Here is a 22035-nt window from a genome sequence, read left to right on the forward strand (position 1 = left end):
GTGCTTCACCACCATCCTAGTGAAATAGCTTTTCCTAATAGCCAACCAGGACCTCTCCCACCGCAACTTGAGACCATTTTTCCTTGTTCTGCCATCTGTCACTACTGTAAACAGCCTCTCTCCATCCTCTTTGGAACCTCCCTTCAGGAAGTTGAAGGCTGCTATCAAATCCCCCTCACTCTTCTCTGCTGCAGACTAAATAGACCCACTCCCTCAGCCTTTCCTCATAGGTCATATGCTCCAGCCCCCTAATCATTTTGGTTGCCCTCCGCTGGACCCTCTCCAATGCATACACATCCTTCCTGTAATTGGGGGCCCAAAACTGGACAATACTCCAGATGTGGCCTCACCAGAGCAGAGTAAAGAGGAATAATCACATCTCTGGATTGACTGGCAACCTAATATGCCATTAGCCTTCTTGACTACAAGGGCACACTGTTGACTCATATCCAGCTTCTCATCCACTGTAACCCCCAGGTCCTTTTCTACAAAACTGCTACTTAGCAGGTTGGTCCCCAGCCTGTAACAATGCTTGGGATTCTTCCGTCCCAAGGGCAGGAATCTACACTTGGCCTTGTTGAACCTCAGATTTCTTGTGGCCCAATCCTCCAATTTGTCTAAGTCACTCTGAACTCTATCCCTTCCCTCCAGCATGTCTACCTCTCTCCCTAGCTTAGTGTCATCCGCAAACTTGCCGAGGGTGCAATCCATCCCCTCATCCAGGTCATTAATAAAGATATTGAACAAAACCGTTTCCAGAACCTTGGGGCACTCCGCTAGAAACCGACCACCATCCTGACATCGAGCCGTTGGGTCCAACCTTCCAGCCAGCTTTCTATCCATCTTACCGCCCATCTATCCAATCCATGTTCCCTTAACTTGCTGGCAAGAATATTGTGGGAGACCGTATCAAAAGCCTTGCTAAAGTTAAGGTATATCACATCCACTGACTTCCCCATATCCACAGAGCCAGTTACCTCATCATAGAAACTAATCAGATTGGTCAGGCACAACTTGCCCTTCATGAATCCATGCTGACTATTCCTGATCACCTTCCCCTCTTCCAAGTGCTTCAAAATGGATTCCTTGAGGATGTCCTCCATGATTTTTCCAGGGACTGAGGTAAGACTGACCAGTCTATAGTTCCCTCGATCTTCCTTCTTTCCTTTCTTAAAGATGGGCACTACATTTGCCTTTTTCCAATCATCTGGGATCTCTCCTGATCTCCACGACTTTTCAAAGATAATGGCCAAAGGCTCCTCAATGACACTTGCCAACTCCCTCAATACCCTCAGATGTATTAAGTCCGGTCCCATGGATTTGTGTACGTTTAGCCTTTCTAAATAGTTCCTAACCTGTTCTTTCCCCACCAAGGGATGTCCACCTTCCTCCCATAGAGTGTCACTTAGCGCATTAGTCTGGGAATTGACCTTGCCCGTGAAGACAGAGGCAAAGAAAGCATTAAGTACTTCAGCTTTCCCCACATCATCACTAGGTTACCGCCCTCTTCCACTAGGGGCCGCACACCCTCTCTGATTACCTTCTTGCTAACATGCCTGTAGAAACCTCTCGTTATCCTTCACATCCCTTGCGAGTCGCCACTCCAATTGCGCTTTCGCCTTCCTGATAACCCCCCGGCATTCTCGAGCTATACATTTATAGCCCTCCCTAGGCATCTGTCCAAGCTTCCACTTTTTGTAAGCTCCCTTTTTGTGTTTAAGTTCACCAAGGATTTCCCCAGTGAGCCAATCCGGTCTCCTACCATATTTGCTTCTCTTGCTATGCTTCGGGATGGTTTCTTTCTGTGCCTTCAATAAGGCTTCTTTAAAATACTGTCAGCTGTCCTGGACTCCTTTCCCCTTCATGTTAGCATCCCAGGGGATTCTGCCCATCAGGTCTCTGAGGGAATCGAAGTCTGCTTTTCTCAAGTTCAAGGTGTGTATTTTACTACTCTTTTCTTCCTTTGGTCAGGATCCTGAAATCTACCATCTCGTGATCACTGCTTCCCAGGTTGTCACCTCCCCTCTACTTCCCCTATTAGCTCCTCCCTGTTTGTGAGCAGCAGGTCAAGCTGGCATAGCCTCTGGTCGGATCCTGCAGCACTTGTACCAAGAAGCTATCTCCAACGTTCTCCAAAAACTTCCTGGATTGTCTGTGTACTGCCGTATTGGTCTGCCAACAGATGTCAGGGTGATTAAAGTCCCCGGTGAGAACCCAGGCCTGCGATCTGGAAACTTCTCTCAGTTGTCCGAAGAAAGCCTCATCTACCTCATCCTCCTGATTCGGCAGCCTGTAGCAGACACCAACCACAACATAACTTCTGTTGCTTACACCTCTAAACTTGACCCATAGACTCTCAACAGGCTTTTCTCCCTCTATATACTGGAGTTCTGAGCAATCATAGTGCTCTCTTACATACAGTGCAACTCCTCCTTTTTTCCCCTGCCTGTTCTTCCTGAACAGCACTATAGTTCCACCTACTGACCACCAGAGGCCACTGTGGCACCAAGCAGCTGGCTGCATTCATGCTATTGGTTGTCCTTGCACCACAGTGGCTTCTGGTGGGTATGTCGAACTGCAGCACCACTTGGGCAGAATGTATGTTTTGCGCAACACATGACTTCTGCATGTGCACAGTAGCGCATGATTTCCCAAGGAATAATATGAAAATCATCCTACACACAGTCTATGAAAAATACTAGGAATATGTATTCACTTCTGGGCATTCCAAACCCCTCATGCAGGAGCACGTGTAAATGAATGAACATACTTCACACAACTATTTATAACCTCTCAAATAAGTTTCATTCAATCAGAGCAAAGTACACATTCAACCGTGACTTTTTAAGAACAGCCACTTGTAAATTTGAGTTCAAAAACGCATCTGAACCATTTTCTGAAAGGCAAAGCAGCACTAATGAAGTGCTCTAGTAAACTCACAAGATGTCCATAAAGCGACTCCTTGTCGCTTTTGAAGATGACCATGAAGTTACTGGAGTTTTTTTTTCCCACTTTAGATTCCAACATGTAAAAAGGAATACTAGAATAATATTTGTATCCTATGACAAAATAGGTAAGCCTCAGCATGTTTTAAAAGGCAACAACTCTCGTGATACACATTCTATACTTAGTGCAGAATTTGTGCTGCTTTAGCTTGCACTTCTGCCACTACATTTCTGAGCTAAATTTTGCATATTATATGGCCAAAATATCAGAGAAAAAGGCACAGTCAACAAAAACTACACTTGCACACTTAGGGGAGTTAGGGCTTCTGGCTGCCTCTCAAATGACATTTCTGGACCTAACCTCTCACTTCCCTGGATGCTAGCACACAGAGAAAAACTGCTTCACAATACTCTACCAGAGATATGAGTGACAGGGAAGGATTCCGAGAGGACCCCCATTCAGTCACTCAGGCAAGCCTGGGTGAGCAAGGAAAGCAAATCCAGAGCCTCTCGTTCCTTCTCTTTTCTTCCTGTATGTCCTTGCTTTTTCCTTTCAAACAATAGCCACTATAACAAAACAAGTATCTGATTTGAGGGTACCTCTAAACAATAATGCAAGACCTGCATCACAGCCATTGCTGGTCCCAGGTAATTTTATAGTTGTGAGAGCCTAATAAAGATTGTTATGTAAACATTCAGGCTCAGCCTGGAGGGAATCACAGAGCCCAGAAACCAGCCCCTACCCAAACATCTACACTGAAATTTTACAGCTCCATGGCCCAACCCCTATGAGCCTGGGTCAACTGACCTGGGCTCAGACTCAGTGCTGTGAGTTTTTTCTAAATCACAGTGTAGACATACCTTGAGGGATCAGATAGAATGCTCTGGAGCATAGGAAGCAGCTTCCCCAGCAATATTGTTTGGCTACATGATTACATTTCTTTAAGTCTGCATTCTACTGTGCTTGCAGCTCACAGGACTTAAAATATTAAGCTATTATTCCTTGGTTACAAGACTTCTCTGTATTCTAACCTAACCAACCTAAAAGACCATGGAATGGAAAAACTATTTTGGATATTTTGCCGGAGTACAGCAGAGTCACAAGCGCCAAGATTGGCACAAGAGATTATTTTCTACTCAGAATGCTGAAAAAATGCATTTACCTATCTTAATGAATCGACAGGGGAACATCTGTTCATCAATTTTATGCTTCAAGGTGAATGTTTCTTTGTTATAATCATTCTTTAAGCCACTGTGGAAAAAATAAATAAAGTTACTAAATTTTACCTTGTATTTTAGAACTAACTAATAAATGCAACCTAGGTCATGTCTAATGTGATATTTTGATTTTACTACTGATTCATAAGCAAGCATGCTGGACTAGTGTCTGGATTGCTATCAGCCACTCCACCTCCAAAGGAGGTGGCATGCCTAACAATATGAACAAGGAATTGAAGTCAGGAGACATTTATTCTGTTCCTGTCTCTGCTGACTCCAACTGTAACTTTAGGCAAGTCACTTCTCTAATTCAGCTTTCCTTTGCAAGCCATAGATAAGAATACTTGCCCCTCTCATGGGAACATTGTAAGAATTAACGGATTTCCAGATGAAAAGTACTACATAAAGTCTAGTTTTATCAAAAAAATATACATAAATCAATAATTCCTGGCAAACTGAGAAGTCAAATGTTTTAATGAATTACAAATGACACAAAGACCTCAACTATACCAGCTAACTAGTAGCATACTATTTCAATCCTTCCCTCTTACCATCAAGCTGGTCCACAATTCAAGTACTAAGCAATAGCAATTTTTTTTTAAAAAAAGGACTCATTTGATGTAGCTCCTATTTAAAGATGCTTTTGAAATCCTACTACAGGGTCTTACAGGAATATGTACAAGGTTCTCCATGTCATATGTTTTCAACTTGGTAAGGCAGCACTAGTCTGATTCAGGGGCGGTCCGTCCATATAGGCGAACTAGGCGGTCACCTAGGGCGCCAAGTTAAATGGAGTGCCAAAATGGTGGCACAATATTGTTGAGGGGTTTGGAGGTGGGGGCGCCAATTGCATGGTTCGCCTTGGGTACCAGTTGCTGACAGCTAGTCTAGGGCCGCCCCGGTCTGATTCTTTGATCAAGTAAGTGCAGTCAGCAAGTACTGAACTACTTCAACAAACTAGGAACATGCTCCCCACAACTCAGCTTTCTTGTTGCAGGCCTCCATCTAACATTGGCTCTTGCTGTATAGCTCCTCTTAGCTTGATCTACAGCAAGTGATCTAAAAATTATCTGTCCCATTCACTTAGGCCAGAGACTGGCTAGGTGGCCTTCTCAAATTTACATTAATTATTCTAATATCCATGACAAGTCTAAAACTGGCAATGAACCTGCCTCCTTACATAAAGTATCTGTCACTGGACTACCAAATCAAGTGACTTTAAACAAAGGAAATAAATTAGTTTTGTACTTTACCCTTTGACAGATCAATATGAAGAAAGGTAATGCAACGGAGTAGTCCAGACCTGTACTATTAAGTTTCCCACAACTGGAACTCAAATTTAGTTAAGAGTCTCAGGTACGCAGAAGAAAGGAATCAAGTGTTGCACCCTGGCTCTTCAAAAACCTCCAGGATTTCACTCTCTGCAACTCCTCTGATTAGAACAAGGTAGGGAAGGTTTCCCAGAACTAAATTTTGGAACATATGTTCCCTGGCCTGGATCGTATCACATCTGTTATCTGGCATGGACTCTACATGGAGTTATAGGAGCCAACACAGACCACTGTTAATGAGTGCCATGTGGGAGAAGAGGGGAGGAAAGAACACTTTGGTCCAGCCTTGGATTTAGATGATTTACAAGTTGTTGAAATCATCTCTTACCTGGATAATAGATCTGTCATATTTTCTTCGTTCATCCCACCAAAGACTTTAAACTTCTTTAAATTGCAGACATGAGTCTTCTCATATTTGCCAAAGGTGATGCTTTGGACTATGGCAGGTCTTTCGAGTTTCAGAATCAAATACTGTGGAAAGAGGAAAAAGGAAGAATGAATTTGAGTACCAAAATAAAGGCTGTGGAGCGCATACCTGAACGGAGGGAAATTACAGCCTTTACATTACCACTGTAATGAAAAGTTGTAAATTTCCTCAGAGGCTGGAGGACAACATGTGCACTCCACATATTGTTCTTGCCTGTGAATAAGTTTAAAAAACTAAACTAAAGGAAGATGTGGGTTGCATATTAGGAACTCCTGCTTTTTACACAACCAGAAAATAAAAGTCAGACCCCGTATGCTTTTCCAGGCCTTGTGTATTCCTTCTGGGAGTTGGAAGTATGACTTCAGATAGCATAGCAAGCTACGTCTAGGCTCTGGATAACTGACTCAGCTATGCGCTAATGCCTGAAGTAATGCTTAACTCAAAAGTACATTCTCTGTTGATTAAATCTCTCCTAGATGCTCACACACAAATTCCATTAATTTCATTTCAGAGACTACCTGGTCCCAGAGCAAAAAGTGAGCCACTAAAAGCTTGGTTCATAGGTAGCAGATGAATAAACTGCCTATAAACCATATCAAATGAAATCTGGAAATTCATCTGCTATTCGTAGCTTTTCCTAGTCTACAGGGAAACCAATCAGAAGGGTTTGGCTCACAAGGATCTGCTTTTAACTGCCCTGTGTGCAGAGGAACATCCGTGCGAGACTTGAGAGGGGTTGCATACTTCACATTTTCCAGTCCTATCAGTCACTTTAACAAAAACTGCATGAGGGAACGAGTCCTGCTTCGTAAGTGCCTGTGAAGGGAAATGTTCCTGAAGAATAAACTAGGAGGACACCAGGAATTTTGGTAGATCTGAGTGCAAATATTCCCTCTGGCTGAAGAGATCAAAGTGTTTATTTCCAACAAAAATAGAACAATCTAGAAATTACTCCAGAGTAAAGATATTAAATTTAGATCAATCAACCAATTGAATAGTCGATATAATTTGCATTGTCTATTCGATTAGTCAATAAGGGCTCCTCTGCCTTTGAAATGTAGCAAGAGCCCCTGGCTGGCTCCCAGCTCCCTGCTTTTGAAATGTACAAGAGCCCTTGTACATTTCAAAAGCAAAGCACCACCAGGAGCGCAGGGTCAAGAGGGAACAGCTTGAGTCCCTCGCTGGCCATGCTCCTTGCAGCACTTCCCGGGAGGGCTCTTGTATATTTCAAAAGCAGGAAGCGTGGCACCAGCAGGAGACTGTTTGAGTCCCCAGCACGCCCCAGGCTCGCTGCAGCAATTCTGCTTCTGAAATGTATCAAGAGCTCTCCTCTTGCTGCATTTCAAAGGCAGAAGTGCTGTCAGTTCCCCACTATGCCCTGCCCCTTCTCCTCAGAGATGGTGCTGGGGGGAGGTGGGGAAGAGGAGGAAGAAAGAACCAGCTTTTAAGCCAGCTCCCCACAGCACTGGAACCTGCTCCCCCTGCTAGCTGCCTCTCTCGGATAGAGGCAAGGGGGGGAGGGAGGAGAGAAGAGGAAGCAACTAGTCGAGTTGCTTATCGAACAGTTGACTAGTCGCTTACACCCTTTACTCCAGACTAGCAGATCTTGTTCTGCTCCCTAGAGTCACACCAAGGAGCTCTACAATGGGATGATCGCAGCCACACAAAAATAAAATAAGAGGTTGAACAATGTACAATAAACTCCACTGTCTTCCCCTTGATTGGTCACAAAAACCTCAACAGAAGCTACTGTATGAACAGACATGTGCAATATTCTAGAAACCATTCCACTGCAAACTACATGGGGAAAGGGGAGTCCAACCATAAAACAGTGCTGCAGATTCAAACATGGCTAGCATTTTAAGTTTAATTATTTTAATACTAGCTGGAGTTACCCAGCGTTGCTCGGGAAACCGGAACAATAAAATGTAGAAAAACAGTAATCCATTATCTTTTTTGAATGGTAGAAAAGTTGCACTGATTTCTATAGGGATTAAAATATTGGTCCGCGTCATCCCCCTGGGGGGGGGGGGAGGGAAGGGGGAGAGAGGGTGCGCGATCCCAGGTGGAGGGGAGGTTACATGCAGGAGAGGCACCCCAGCTCGCACCTGGGGCTGCAGGTGCCACGGGGGCAGGGCAGGTGCCCGAGCCATTGTGCACGTGGGGTGTCGGGGCACTGCGTGCCGGCATGCATTGGGGGAGGAGGGAAGGAGAGACGAGAGGGTCGCTTATGTAATCTCATGGGTGGGAGGCGGTGAGTCCTGTACGGTGGTGGGAGCCACAGGCAGCGGGCATGGGACCTAGGGTGGGTGGGGCAGCCCCTGCAACAACGCAGCGGGTTACTTTTTTATTTTTACAGCTTGAGCTCGGGACCGATCAGGTCGAAAAGTACCTTAAAACCTTCTCCTGGATGAAACATTATCCCGTGAAAAGTTTGGTTATGGTAGCTCTTATAATGTCCAAGTTATTAGCGCACAAACTTAATCTAATATATAAAAGGAGAATGTTTAAGTGACCAACTCCATAGAACTTAAACACAGTGACTGCTTTCAAAGTCCCAGAGTAGAGCCAGATGATTTTAGAGAATCCTGTACTGATACAGAATTTGTTGCCACATACACATCTGCAAAAGTGATCCATGGATATCCACCTTGACATCCAAGGATTCAGATACCGACAAATATAAAGCAGGTATCCTCAAATTTGCAGTGTTCTAGATGCAAAATTTTATCTACATCTGCACCCACAAAAGTGATCTGTGGATATTCATAGCCACATTTGCAGATGTGAATATCTGTGCAAATAAAGCAGATTTGTGGATTTTCAGGGGTCTGCTTATTTATCTCCAAAGCAGGTGCTGCACAGAAACAGCCATGCAAACTGCTGAAGCTGCCCTGCCAACATGCTTCAAACTTCACCTAGAATTACCATTTCCAAGATAATGGGGCAATTTGTTCTCCACAACCAGTAAGACAGACCTTTCTGCTTGGTCTTTCTGCTACAACTCCACAATACAGTCATCTCTAAATATCCCTAGAAACCAGACTGAGCCCAAAACCACACTATATAAAGGGCAGTAAAAAAATTAAAAACTAAGTTTAAGAGCAAGAGCAGGCCCTCATTATGTGTTTATACAACATCTAGCACAATGGGATCATGATTTCAGTGGCATCTTCTAAATGCTACTGTAAAACTCACAGGCTCAGAAAAATTAGACAGACTGATGAAAACATACTTCCATCAATAATAATCAAAGTCTTCAGATAGGCCGAGTAAGAAAGAAACAGAGTTAAGGCTTTTTTGTATATACAGTAAAACTCCATTAGTCCGGCATCCAATGCTGCGGGACTCCTGATGGTCCGGCACCATCAGGAACCCGGAAGTGCTGGGGCAGCCGGACAGGCTTCCCCCATTCAGCTGCTGCTGAAACTGACCAGCAGCTGAATCGGGGAAGCCGGGAGCAGAGCAGCTGGGGTGCTGCCGGATTGGTCTGGTAGCGCTGCCCCTCGGGGCTGCGGGACCAACCCGGCAGCACCCCAACTGCTCTTGGGGACGCCTGGGGCAGAGCAGCTGGAGTGCCGCCGGGTTGGTCCCGCAGCGCCAAAGGACTGTGAAGCTCTCCTGACTGTATAGCTGAGGAGGTTCTGAAGTGTTTGGAAGGAAACTGAGGTTCCCATTTTCCTTCAGCTCTGGGAGGACTCAGGGGAGTGTTTCTCTCTCACACACACACACACACACACACACACACACACCGCCCCCTAAGAATTTCAAAGCAGAATGTATAATAGGTCATATATGCCCTGTTGAAACCCTGTAGTGAATTATAAGTAAAGATTTTATACATGAAGCACCAATAGGTGCAGTGCCTAGTGTTTATATTAAATCAGTTGAAGTATTTCAAGAGTTGGCGTTCATATAAAATATTTGTTCACTAAGAAAATCATATCGTACCCTCCTTGAGGCTGACTGACAACTGCTAGTACCATCAACATTCAGGGATTTGCATTATGATTCTGAGGTTTAACTCTGGTTAAGATTTCTGAGAAGTCCTTTCAAAAACCCCCACACCACACACCTTGGCCTCTGCTTCAAAGAGAGGGGTAAATTGAGGTACAAGAAAAAGGGGAGTGAAACGAAGTTAGACATGACCTTAGCAACCACTACCCAGTCACACTAGCATAAAAAGTATCTGACCCCAAGTGTCATAATGGGAATGCAGCTCTTTTGAAGATCTAGCCCATGCCACATGTTCAACGTATGTGTGCATTTAAAACATACAGCCTAACAAGTTTTAACAATATATTTCAAAATCACGCTCAGATATGAGCTACACAGCAGTAGCAGAACCAAAAGGTCAAATTGAGATTACGCAGAACAAAATCAGTCTTTACTCTGCAGGGATAAAAAAAAAAAATCTTTTGAAACAGACTATGTACTTGACAAATAGAAGCTGCCTCTTAGGAAGGCTTTTTTTGTTTTTTAAATGAGGATGGAATACTTCTGTATTAGCTCCAACAAATTTCTCCTGAGCTAAGATGATGAATTAGACATTTGAAGTCTTATCTACCTGACATCCATGCAATTTGACTCAACAAATTCTTTCCAACATTAACAATGTCAGTTCCCAATAAGCAGCTGTCAGTTTTGTCCTGCAGCTAAATGCATCTCATTAGGAGGTGGTACTGTATTATTTTTTTAAATAGAGATAAATTAATACCATAATATTTCTTAAAATCAGACAATGCTATGGACACAGTTCACTGCATTAAAGGCCTCCTCTTTGTATAACAAGAATTATATATAAAAAAAAAAACTTTGCTTTTGTATATTGTCAACCAGGGAAGCCACGTTGTTGAACTTACATTGTACAAAATCAGAGTATAAATACAGCTGTTAGGATTCTCTTTCATAAAATGAAAAGTCTGGTCTCCAGTGCTAACAATTATTACTTATATTTCCTTTGTAAAATCTAGAACTAATATGACAATAGAGAATACACCAGATTCTTCCTGGCAAAGTTTCTATTTCACAGGTTTATTATCCTACATATAACTTCTGGATCATTCGATTTCAAGAGTGGATCCAGAAAGTATCCAGTTTAACAAACAGCTGTGATTTATTTCCTTTCATTGGAACTCATTCATAATCAACTCATGGCCTTCAAGGCCACAAGAGTCATTTAACTCTACCATAACTACATAACTGGAAAACCCATTTATTAAACAACACAAGGGGTAGTATTTCAGATGTTTCAGTATTATGTTGAGGTTTTAGACTTCCACTTTCAATTTCTATTTCAATGAACAACTTTACAAACATGCTACTGTACCAAAAAATGGAAGTACAGTTCCCCCAATTTCTCTTCATATTAGTAGATTTTCTTGTATTCTACTCATTCTTTATTACTTGACAATTAGCCCATCATAAGACAGGATTTTCAGGTCTCTCCTCCACCTTGGTCTTCTCTCCTGAGCACACTCTTGCTCTCTCTCAGCTCTCCTCCTGCCTCTCTCCCCCCTCCGTTTCTCCCCATCCTCCTTTCCCCTTCCCCTCCCACCATGGCGCTCGCCTTAGTGCTGCCTGCTCAGCCGGGCTGCCACAAGGGAAGGGGACGAGGTGGTGATGTACATGGCCGGGGGCAGGGCCGGTTACATCACCGCCCCACCCCCCTTTTCCCTCCTGCCACCGGGGAGCCCAAATAGTCACTTGCGCCACTGGCTCCCCCACAGTAACCCGGCTGAGGGGCGTAGCACTCAGCTGTGCGCCATAGCAGGAGAGGAGGGGGGGGAAGGGTGATGTACATTGGGCTACTATATATATATATGATGCCCATCGTATGTGCCTTTCAAAATAGGGATGTTAAATTTAGATTAACTAACTAATGGAATTATCAATGGGATTTCCATCAACTATTCAATTAGTCAATAAGGATTAGCATGTTCACCTTTCAGATGTACAAGAGCCCCAGCAAGGCTTAAGCAATTTTAGCATTTTGCTAAAAACTGCATTTCATCTAAAAAAATAGCTGTACTGAAATGCTAGATAAAATGAACCCCTGTGTGAATGCTAGACTGAGTCAAAATAATAAACGCTCTATTCACAAACAGGTAGGAATGCTGGAGGTGCCTAAAATGACAAAGATGCTAAGCCCTTAAATTTATATAAACTAAGCAACCCCTGATCTGCTCAACACCTTTGGGGAAAAAAATAAGTCCAAAAAGTTTACTACACTCCCAGTTAGGGAGGTTAAATATCAGTTAATCGACTATGAACCTCATAATTTTTATCGGTTACTTGACTATTCTATATCCCTCAGGGGTGGGGCCGGCAGTCGGTGCTCTCCAGCCCCACTACCAAGGAGCCCCCTGTCACTCTGTGCTGCGATTGCTATGGGAGGCAGCAGCACGGGGTTCTAGGCAGGAGCTGGTCTGTGAGGGGAGTCAATTTAAACGTCAGCTTTCACTGCTAACTGGCTGCCTATTGCCCCACCGCTGTTGCCTCTGATACAGTCAGCAGTGCAGGATGGCAGCAGCCCCTATTGGGAAAGGGGGAAGAGGAGAAGAGGTGAGAAATCTGAGCTGCCGGACACAGCAGGAGCCAGAACTGAGCCAAGCTGCCTGGCTCCCAATACACTTTAAATGCAGGGCCACAGCAGGGGTAGGTCCCAGACCCAGTGCAAGCCAGGACTGAGCTGGGTTGCTCATCAGCCTGCAAAAAATGTACTGGGGGGAGGGGAAGAATGCATGTAGTCTATAGCATTAACCAATAAGCAAAAGCCTATCGATTAATCAGCTACACTATTACATCCCAACTCCCAGTTTCTATTCTGCAACCTATATGCACTTGTTTTTATTATTTCTATACCCCTTACAACTGTAGTATCTAAGCACTGATATCTACAAATTGGACCTTCCTTGTCCAGCACCCTTGGGACCTGAGTGGTCCTGAATGAGGGGATATGCCGGGGCAGGGGAAGTCCCTCCCAACATGGCCTGTGCTGTTCTTCTGCCACAGGCTAGGGCTCTGGCCTGATGTTGAGCCTGGGCTCATTGGTTAACTTTCATTGTTACACGCAGGTTCCCAGTATGCACAGGGAGCTGGCATGTATGAGGCAGCGGGGGGGGGGGGGGGGGAGGGAGGAGAGCAGGTGCTTCTGCCTCCCCCAGTTTAACCAATGAAATGTTCATGGGTTACATATTTGATTAAACACAATTTAACATCCCTAATGAGAAGGCTAGGAAACCATAGCTAAACAGTTACTTCATTAGCAAAAAGGTTACAGAGTTGGGGATGATGGTTCCAACTCTGCTTCTGACCTATGTAAATAGCAATATGATGCCACTATAGAATTTGGTTTGCCACTTGTTTAAAAAATTGTTGGGGGAATTTACTTACCAAAAAAATGTTAATTTTTTTTTAAAAGTTCCAAAGTCAAACACCCAAAAAATTAGAAGATATCAGTGGAAGTTATGCTTTAAACATATAATGCTCTATAAATGTTCAGTACTCTAAAAATATCAGTGCATAGGTGCTTCAAGTTGAACATACTAAATTAGTGGATACCTCTGAACTGAATTGTCTCTCAGATCCCACCTATAAAATGGACTGACAACCCATTCTGCTAGACTCTGGACAAATAAAGTATAAAAGGACGGTCTCTGTCCCCAAAAGGTTAAAATGTAAGTATAGAGACAAAAAAACCACAGACTGAAACAGACATGACAAAGGTCAAGGAAACAACACAATAACAATTGTTGGCATGATAGGCAGAGATATCAGCAACTCATCACCTCCACTACAGCTGCTGTGACTAGTAATTCAAGCTTTGAAAACTATTAAGAAAAGAGGAAAATGACCCTTCTTAGTAATAATATTATGCCTAATATATGGTTTTTACTCTGATTCCAATTCGACCCTATCATTTAAAACACCACTAATATGCTAAATGACAATTATGGGAAACTTCAAAACCATTAGGGAGCTAAATGTTCATTTACTGATGTTAATTCTAAAAATAGGAGTGAGTAAGCTTCTAATTTGTCTTCACAATGAGAATACAGGTGACATGCGAAGTCAAGCACTCTGAAGGAACTGAGCTATAGACTCTAAGGGATAACACCTAGGGGAAAAGAGTTTAATTTCAAACAGTTTTTTACCCCAAACTAGGATAGATACACCAGTCTTCAGTTCTAGAGAACTAGAATCTTGCCAAACAATCTAGGAAAGAAAGAGGCTCATTGCTCTGAATATACCACGTGATTTTTTCCTTCATACTTGATACTACAAAGTAAAAACATGCTGCATGCAACATAAGCTGTAAAGAAGGGGAAAATAAAAGACTGATATCAAGAAAGTTATTCTACAATTTACAAATCAACATATGTGCTGTACAAGATGAAAGTTACTTGTTTTTAACTGAGCAGGTGGCATGTGAAATATGCATTTTTTGGTTTTCCTTCAAGCTGTGGCACGTGTTCCCCAAATCAGAACAAGCGCTCATACTGTAGGGCTGAAGATCAAAGCCGCTAACTTAAGTTATAGTCATTTGGTTCCACTGCCCCAGGGACAGTGTGACAGGTCAGGGTCTATAGACTAAAATATATTAAGAGATGGGTACGAAACTATAGGGTCAGCTCTTTTGGTTCTCTGATAATCCTCCAGGAGCATCGGTGCGCACTGACATGACCCAGCTCCCCTTCTCCTGTCAAGATCCCATCTGAAGAAGGGGGAATTCCATGAGAGTGAGTGCTGATAGAGAGGGGTGTCAAGGGGCTCCCCAGGAGTGGGGTGGGAGTGCACTGGCTGCCGCCCCTGCTTCTGGGGACTATTGAATAGTTGTGTAACTGCTACAATCTCATGAGGTTACACAACCATTCCATTACACGATATCTAACATCCCTACCCTGGACCAGGTCTGGATGAAGGAGAAGCTCTGGCAGGCCTACCACAAGGCCAAGGAGCAGAGTGGATGTTCCGGGGTGGCACCGCACACATGCCACTATTTCGAGTAGCTGGAGGCCATCCTGGGACGTAAGAAGGGGGGGGAGGAAAGGCACACAGCAGGAAAGTAGAGGCCCTTTGTAGAGAGGCACAGGGGAAGTGTCTCTCAGTTGGCCTTGGACAGAATTCTCCCCCTCATGAGCAAAGCCCCTTGATATGTTCTCCGTATGGGGCTGGTGTCCAGTTGCTCATATGCCCTGACCAGTTGTTCAGGTTCTGCCCCCGACCCTGGCATAAGTATCCCCCCCGCCCCCTCCTTGCTCTCTCATAGGTTGTGGAGCACAAACCAGGGGATGTTGCAGTCGCTGAGGTCCAGCCAGGTGAGGGCATTGAAGTGTCCCTTGTGATCTACTAGGGCCTGCAGCACCATGGTGAAATACCCCTTCCTGTTTATGTAGTGCAAGGCATGGTGGTTGGGGGCCAGGAGGGAGATGTGCATGCAGCCTATGTCCCCCTTTCCCTCCACAGTTGGGGAAGCCCACAGTGGCCAAGCCATTGACGATGGTGTCCATGTTGCCCAGCATGACAATCCACCATAGCAGCACATGGTTGATGGCCTCAGCTACCTGCAGGAGCATGGACCCAGCTATGGATTTCTCCATGCCGAACTGACTCCCGATGGAGCAGTAGGTATCTGGCATGGTGAGCTTCCACAAGACCATGGTGACATGCTTGTGTATGGGGATGGCAGGTTTCAGTTCCGGATGTAAGCAGCTAGCCAACTATCCAACAAGCATAAGCTTATCAGATAGTTGAGCTGAGTCAACAAGTCGCTCCCCCCCCACTCCCCTGCTTCTATCAGAGATAGCAAGGGGGAGGGGAGGAAGCAGGAGCCAGTGCTGGGGGAAACTGGCTTAAAAGCCAGTTCCCGCAGCACCGTCTCCAGGGTGTTGCCTGCCCTCTCCCCGCTGCCTTTATTAGAAGCAGTAGGAGCGGGGCGAAGATAAGGGGGGCTGCTGCAAGCAGCCCCTATCCATAGGGATGTAGCAGGGAGCAGGGAGATCAGAGCCTGCAATCCAGGCTGGTCCTTCTCCTATTGGAGCAGCATGAGGGCAGTTTGCATGAACTGCGCCATGATGTACAGCATGAGGCCCATGAGCCTGGCACTGCTTTGCAGCAGCTCCTGCTCCATGCTTCGTGTGCTGTGGGGTCTGCAAGGGCAACCAGAACACATTGCATCTGTTCTCTGTCCTGCGAGAGGGGAGGCAGTGAAGGAGTGGCTCGTGTGACGTGGCCACAAGGAGGAGCCCTGAATGCACAGCCTTGCCTGAACAAGCAGCCTCAGAAGCATCTGCCCTCCTGGTGCCCTCCCCAGAGTGCGTTCAGGGGCTCTAAGTTCAAGGCAGGCTCCAATCAGTGTGGACATGCTATTTCGAAATAATTCTGATTAATTTCGATGCCCCCCCTCCCCCCCGTAGTGGGACACGCTATTTCAATTTTATTAAAATCAGGAGTTATTTTGAAATTTCCTAACGTAGACATGCCCACAGCGTAGCAATACTCCAGCGAGGTCTCCATGTATGTACCTAAATAGCAATCTCCGAACAGAAACCTTGACCCACAAGATCTGAAAAGTACCATTCTTCACCACAGCTGGATGTCACTGAAAAAAATGCTTGACAACTATACACATTGTGAAATGTTTTCTCAATTTCAAAATCTTAGGCTAGGGAAACCTGTATCTGAATTTTTGTGCCAACAGAGATAATTGGAAATACTTTTGCTGCAAGGCCATAGACTTGCAAACTTGCTGGCTGGAGACATGTCAGTCACGCTGAATGGGTCTCATTGCTATAGAACAGAGTCAGTCTTGTGTATGTTTGTGAGCCTTTAGCCTGAAACTTAAGTCATCTTTTCAACCAAACATCTGCCCCAGATGGCAAGTCTTGTGGCATTTTCTCTTTCGATTAATTTTCGGATGTTTCTAAATGTATGGGTAAGTGGAGGGTTACATTTGCAGCCCATTATGAGCATTCATAACTCTGGTTTGAGAGAAAGCAGAGTTCATAAGACACTAAATAGATTTAAAAGCAAAAGCAAAATCAGAAAAAAAAAATGGAGAAGTTGTGACCCAATGAAGTGAAGGTGACAAACAAGTACTATTCACGTTCTTCTCCTAGATGAAAATGAAAATCTCTTGTTGTCTGAATCAGGCAAAATTTAGACAGAGTAAAACAGCCAGTCTAGAAAATAAAGTAAACAAATGTAGCCAAAAGCATCAGTCAGAAGTAAGGCTAAGATTGTGTCACGATTAAAGTCAGACATGTCAAACAAAAAGTCACAGAAGCCCTGACCTGCCCATGATGTTTTCTAAAAGTAACCGTGACAAAACATGGGAGGGAGGTTAGTCCAGCATCCTCCACTGCTGCAGCTCCCACGGTGGCTGGCAACTCTGCAGGGGCAGAGGGGGCCTCTGCGCCATCCAACAGCTTCAGCCTGAACACAATAGGGCTGCCATGGCTCCCTCCCCACTCTGGCACAATAAATGCAGAAGTGAGGGCCAGCAAAAGTACCCCAAAACCTTATCCTCCAGGCTTTGGTATAAAGCTTCCCCCCAAATCTTAACCTAGATTTTGGGGATTTAAAAAAAAAAAAAAAAAAAAAAAAAACTCTGCTGCCACCACCGAAGTATTGATAAGAAAATCAGGGGAGAGATCACTTGGGAAATCTCACCCTAAAGTACAAACCAGGACACAACCATTAACCAATATCAGGTTAATAAAAAACAGAGAACTTTTATCACCACCACAATATTCCTGTTGCAGCATAATGACTAGATGGAAAAGTAATACTCATGGAGAAACTCCACCGTGGGCCTAGAACTTAGTTACAAAGGGAAGCCAAAACATTTTTTAAAAGTACACAAACCATAAAACAATTAAAACGGATCTATCTAAACTTTACTCTACATACAGAAAAGTGAAGAGTCTATTCTGGAGGGAGACATTCTGTCTGTACCCTTCAGTAGATGGAGAGAAACTGCCACAGAGACAAAGGAGGGAAAACCCCCAAAATTCCTTTGTCCCAGTTTGAAATTCCTACCTACATTTCTATTGGCTGCCTGCCACCTGGTTTAGGTAAGGGACATAACTAATCCCTTAGGCTGTGTCCAGACTCAGGGGTTTTTAGGAAAAAAGTAGCCTTTTTTCTAAAAAACTTCACCTGCGTCTAGACTGCAGCCGCGTTCTTTCGAAATTAAATCAAAAGAACACGGCTTTTCTTTCGACGGCGGTAAACCTCACTGCACAAGGAAGAACGCCTTTTTTCGAAAGTGCTCTTTCAAAAAAAAGACGTTCTTGACTGCAAACAGGGAGTTTTCGAAAGAGAGCAGTATCTTTTGAAAGAGTATCTTTCGAAAGAGGCTTGCAGTCTAGACATAACCATAGTCTCCAGGATGCTGGCTAACCCTCATGATCACGACTGGGGCCAAAGCAGAAAAATGTCATGGATGTCTCAAATTTCGAAGCAATCTTCCCCTTATATACAAGTACGACAAAATTACTGAGCTTGAAGACTGATAAAAGGAGCACTCTCTAATAGGGATGTTAGAGTTTAATCAATTTAACTGATACACTGATGCTTATCAGTTAATGGTACCTGTTGAGCTCAGCAGGCTGCTGGCTCCGCACCCCAGGGAGGTAGCTTCACTGCTGCAGCAAAGCCTCCTCCTTGGGAGCCGAGCGGCAAATAGCTGGGGGCCCTTCTCCCAGGGAGGCTTGGCTGTGGGCTCTACAGTCGACGTTAAGCTTTGTGCTGCAGAGCCCACAGCGTGTGTAACCACTAAGATTTTTAGCAGCTACACAGCAATCATCATATTAAAAGTTTGTTTTTTTTAAACCTCCCTACCGAGATCTATATATTTTTAGAAACGTGAATCTATGAGTCTGTTCATGAGCTCCCCCAAAACAAGCTAGGAGCACCAAATTTAATATTCAGTTTCCTTTTCTCTTTCCTCAAAGCCAGGTCAGGGTTTGGTTGTGCCAAGAAAAACAGAAGCACCAGGTTGAGACTTTCATAACTTGGAAGGGGAAGGACTGTTTGGAGAGACTCTATACTCGCCAGTAGCCACCAGACCAGGTAAGTGGGGTCCCCTTGCCTGGGAATCAGCCCCTGCCAACTGCCATCCCTCCCGAGGCCCCGGGAGGGATAAGGAAGAGCGCTCTGCCAACTCCTGTGGACAAGCTAGTAGGTGGGGTGTGGGGTCCCTGCTGACCTGGGCCATCACCAGGAAGAAGCCAGGAGCCATCCCCACTGCCCACCCTGAGCCTCTGGTCACACCCTGCTACCCAATCACACCCTGCTCCCACAGTCCCAGCTACCTGCCCTGAGCCCCTCCTAAATTCCCCACACCGATTCCTGCAGTCCCTATACCCCAGCCTCCCGCCCTAAGCCCTCCATATCCCCAAGGTCCTGCTTTGACTCCTACACTCCTCACACTGCCAGTCCCCTGCCCTGAAGAATCCAGGAAATGCCACTTTCGTCTTCTAGATATTAGATCATGTAAAGGGCAAGCAGGATAGCAGATTTTACAAACATATAGAAATCTATTTCCTTACAAAAGCACTTACATTTATTGCGGGGGGGGGGGGTGGAGAAATCAAAATAAACATTTTGAAAGAAAGTAGTAATAGAATGAACAGATTTTACTTCTCTGAGAAGCACTAGAAACCAATGTACCATGGTGGAAAGAAAGTAGGACACAGAGTTGTGACATTAAGTGAACAAATAGAACCATGTTCTAACAAAGCAAATGAGACAAAAGCAGAGGAAACAATGTACTGTTTCTAACAGTTTCCATGTTTAGAATTCTGGCAGAGTGAATGATGACCATAAAAAGGATGTGCCCTGTTCCAAGAACAGAATATTCTCACTAAAACAAGACTGATATGCATAAGAAATCTACCATAGCTGCTTGTATTGCTGAGGAGATACGGCCCCATGCATGGCAGATTCCCACCATTAGCTCACTGACAGCACAAGTTAAATCATTTTTAGTTTGATCTTGAAGTCTGAAATGAATAAAAAAGTACCTGCCAAATTCACTTGTGACAACAAGACTGATGGGTCAGGACCCCCTCAGCATTATTACCTAATGCACCAAGACCCCACTGAGGCTGCTTACCTTGGCAGCCTGGTCACCATGTAACCCTCTCTTCTTGAGCCTGACAGGCTAGCCTGCTGCAACATCGGGACACAGCCACAATCCAATGGCTGAAGACACACACTCATCAGCACAGCTTGAGATCTTTTCCCAGAACTCAAGTATATAGACCTTCTGGGAGCAGAGCGCTAAAATAAATCCATATTATGCTGTAGCATATATCTGTACAGTATAAGCTCATGAAATTCACCCTCTTCCTCAATATTAACGTAAGAACGGCCATATTGAGTCAGACTCAAAGGTCCATCTAGCCCAGTATCCTGTCTGCCAACAGTGGCCAATACCAGATGTCCCAGAGGGAGAGAACACAACAGGTAATAATCATATGATGCCTCTCTTGTCACCTATTTCCAGGCAAACAGAGGCTAAGGACACTATTCCTACCCATCCTGGTTAATAACCATTGATGGACCTAGCCTCCACAAACCTAGCTATTTTTTGAACCCTGTTCAAGTCCTAGTCTTCACCACATCCTCTGGCAAGGATGCCTATTAATTTCATTTGGTGACCCCTAGTTTTATATTGTGGGAATAGGTAAATAACTTTGCCTTATTCACTTTTTCTTTACCAGTCATGATTTTATACCAGTCATGATTTTATAGACATCTATCATACCCCGCTTTAGTCTTCTCTTTTCTAAGCTGCAAAGTCCAAATCTTTTTAATCTCTCTTCATATGGGACCGACTCCAAACCCCTAATCATTTTTGTTGCCCTTTTCTGAACCTTTTCCAATGCCAGTATATCTTTTTTGAGATGACGTGACCACATCTGTACCCAGTATTCAAGATGTGGGTGTACCATGTTTTTATAAAGAGGCAATAAGATATTCTTTATCCCTTTTAAAATGATTCCTCACATTGTGTAGCGGAAGTCAAAAAAGCAAACAGAGTGGATGTTTTCAGAAAACAATGCACAATGACGCCAAGATCTCTCTCGGGTAGCTGTAGCTAAATTAGTCCCCATCATGTTGTATGAATAGTTGGGATTATTTTTTCCAATATGCATTACTTTTCATTTATTATCAACTTTAAATTTCATTTGCCATTCTGTTGCCCAAACACTTAGTTTGGTGAGATCTTTTTGAAGCTCTTCACAGTCTGCTTTGGTCTTAGCTATCTTGAGCAGTTTGGTATCATCTGCAAATTTTGCCACCTCACTGTTTACCCCTCTCTCTAAATCATTTATAAAAGAGTTGAATAGGACTGGTCCCAGGACAGACCCTGGCAGGACCCCACTAGTTATCTCTTACCACTTGGAAAACTTTCCATATATTCCTACCCTTTGTTTCCTGTCTTTTAACCAGTTAGTCCACGAATGGACCTTCCCTCTTAACCCATCATCACTTACTTTACTTAAAAGCCTTTGGTGAGGGACTTGGTCAAAAAAGTTTTCTGGAAATCTAAGTAAAATATCTCCACTGGGTCCCCCCTTGTCCACATGTTTGCTGACCTCCTCAAAGAACTCTAGAAGATTAGAAAAGCATGATTTCCCTCACCAAATTATGTTCATCTGTGTCTGAAAATTATTATTATTTACTATAGTTTCAAGTAATTGGTCTAGTACTGACGTTAGTGTAACAGTGATTCTGACCATTACATACCAGTAAGAGCCCTTTTTAAATATTGGCATCACGTTAGCTATCTTCCTGTCATTAGGTACAGAAGCTGATTTAAAGGATAAGTTACAAGCCACAGTTAACAGTTCTACAATTTCACATTTGAGTTCTTTCAGAACTCTTGGGTGAATGCCATCTGGTCACGGCGACTTGTTACTGGTATCAATTTGTTTCAAAATCTCCTCTAAGGACATCTCAATCTGGGACAATTAGTCAGATTTGTCACCTAAAAAGAATGGCTCAGGTTTGCGGATCTCCCCCAATATCCTCAGCTGTGAAGATTGAAGCAAATAATTCATTGAGCTTCTCTGCAATGACTATCATCTCTGAGTGCTCC

General features: G+C 44.1%; 1 protein-coding gene across 2 annotated transcripts in view; it reads right to left on the reverse strand.

Annotated features, from left to right (window-relative positions):
- The window catches only part of MKLN1 (muskelin 1), a 168894-nt gene that overhangs the window by 128898 nt on the left and 17961 nt on the right, over positions 1-22035 (reverse strand). For both annotated transcript variants that reach the window (XM_075925725.2, XM_075925720.2), the window contains exons 3-4: positions 5823-5965; positions 4109-4197 (exon numbers count right to left, since the gene is read on the reverse strand). In XM_075925725.2, coding sequence (XP_075781840.2) covers positions 4109-4197; positions 5823-5965 — 232 coding nt within the window. The remainder of the gene's footprint in view (positions 1-4108; positions 4198-5822; positions 5966-22035) is intronic.

Source organism: Pelodiscus sinensis, chromosome 1, assembly GCF_052426305.1.
Source record: "Pelodiscus sinensis isolate ZL-2025 chromosome 1, ASM5242630v1, whole genome shotgun sequence".
NCBI classification, from domain to species: Eukaryota; Metazoa; Chordata; order Testudines; family Trionychidae; genus Pelodiscus; species Pelodiscus sinensis.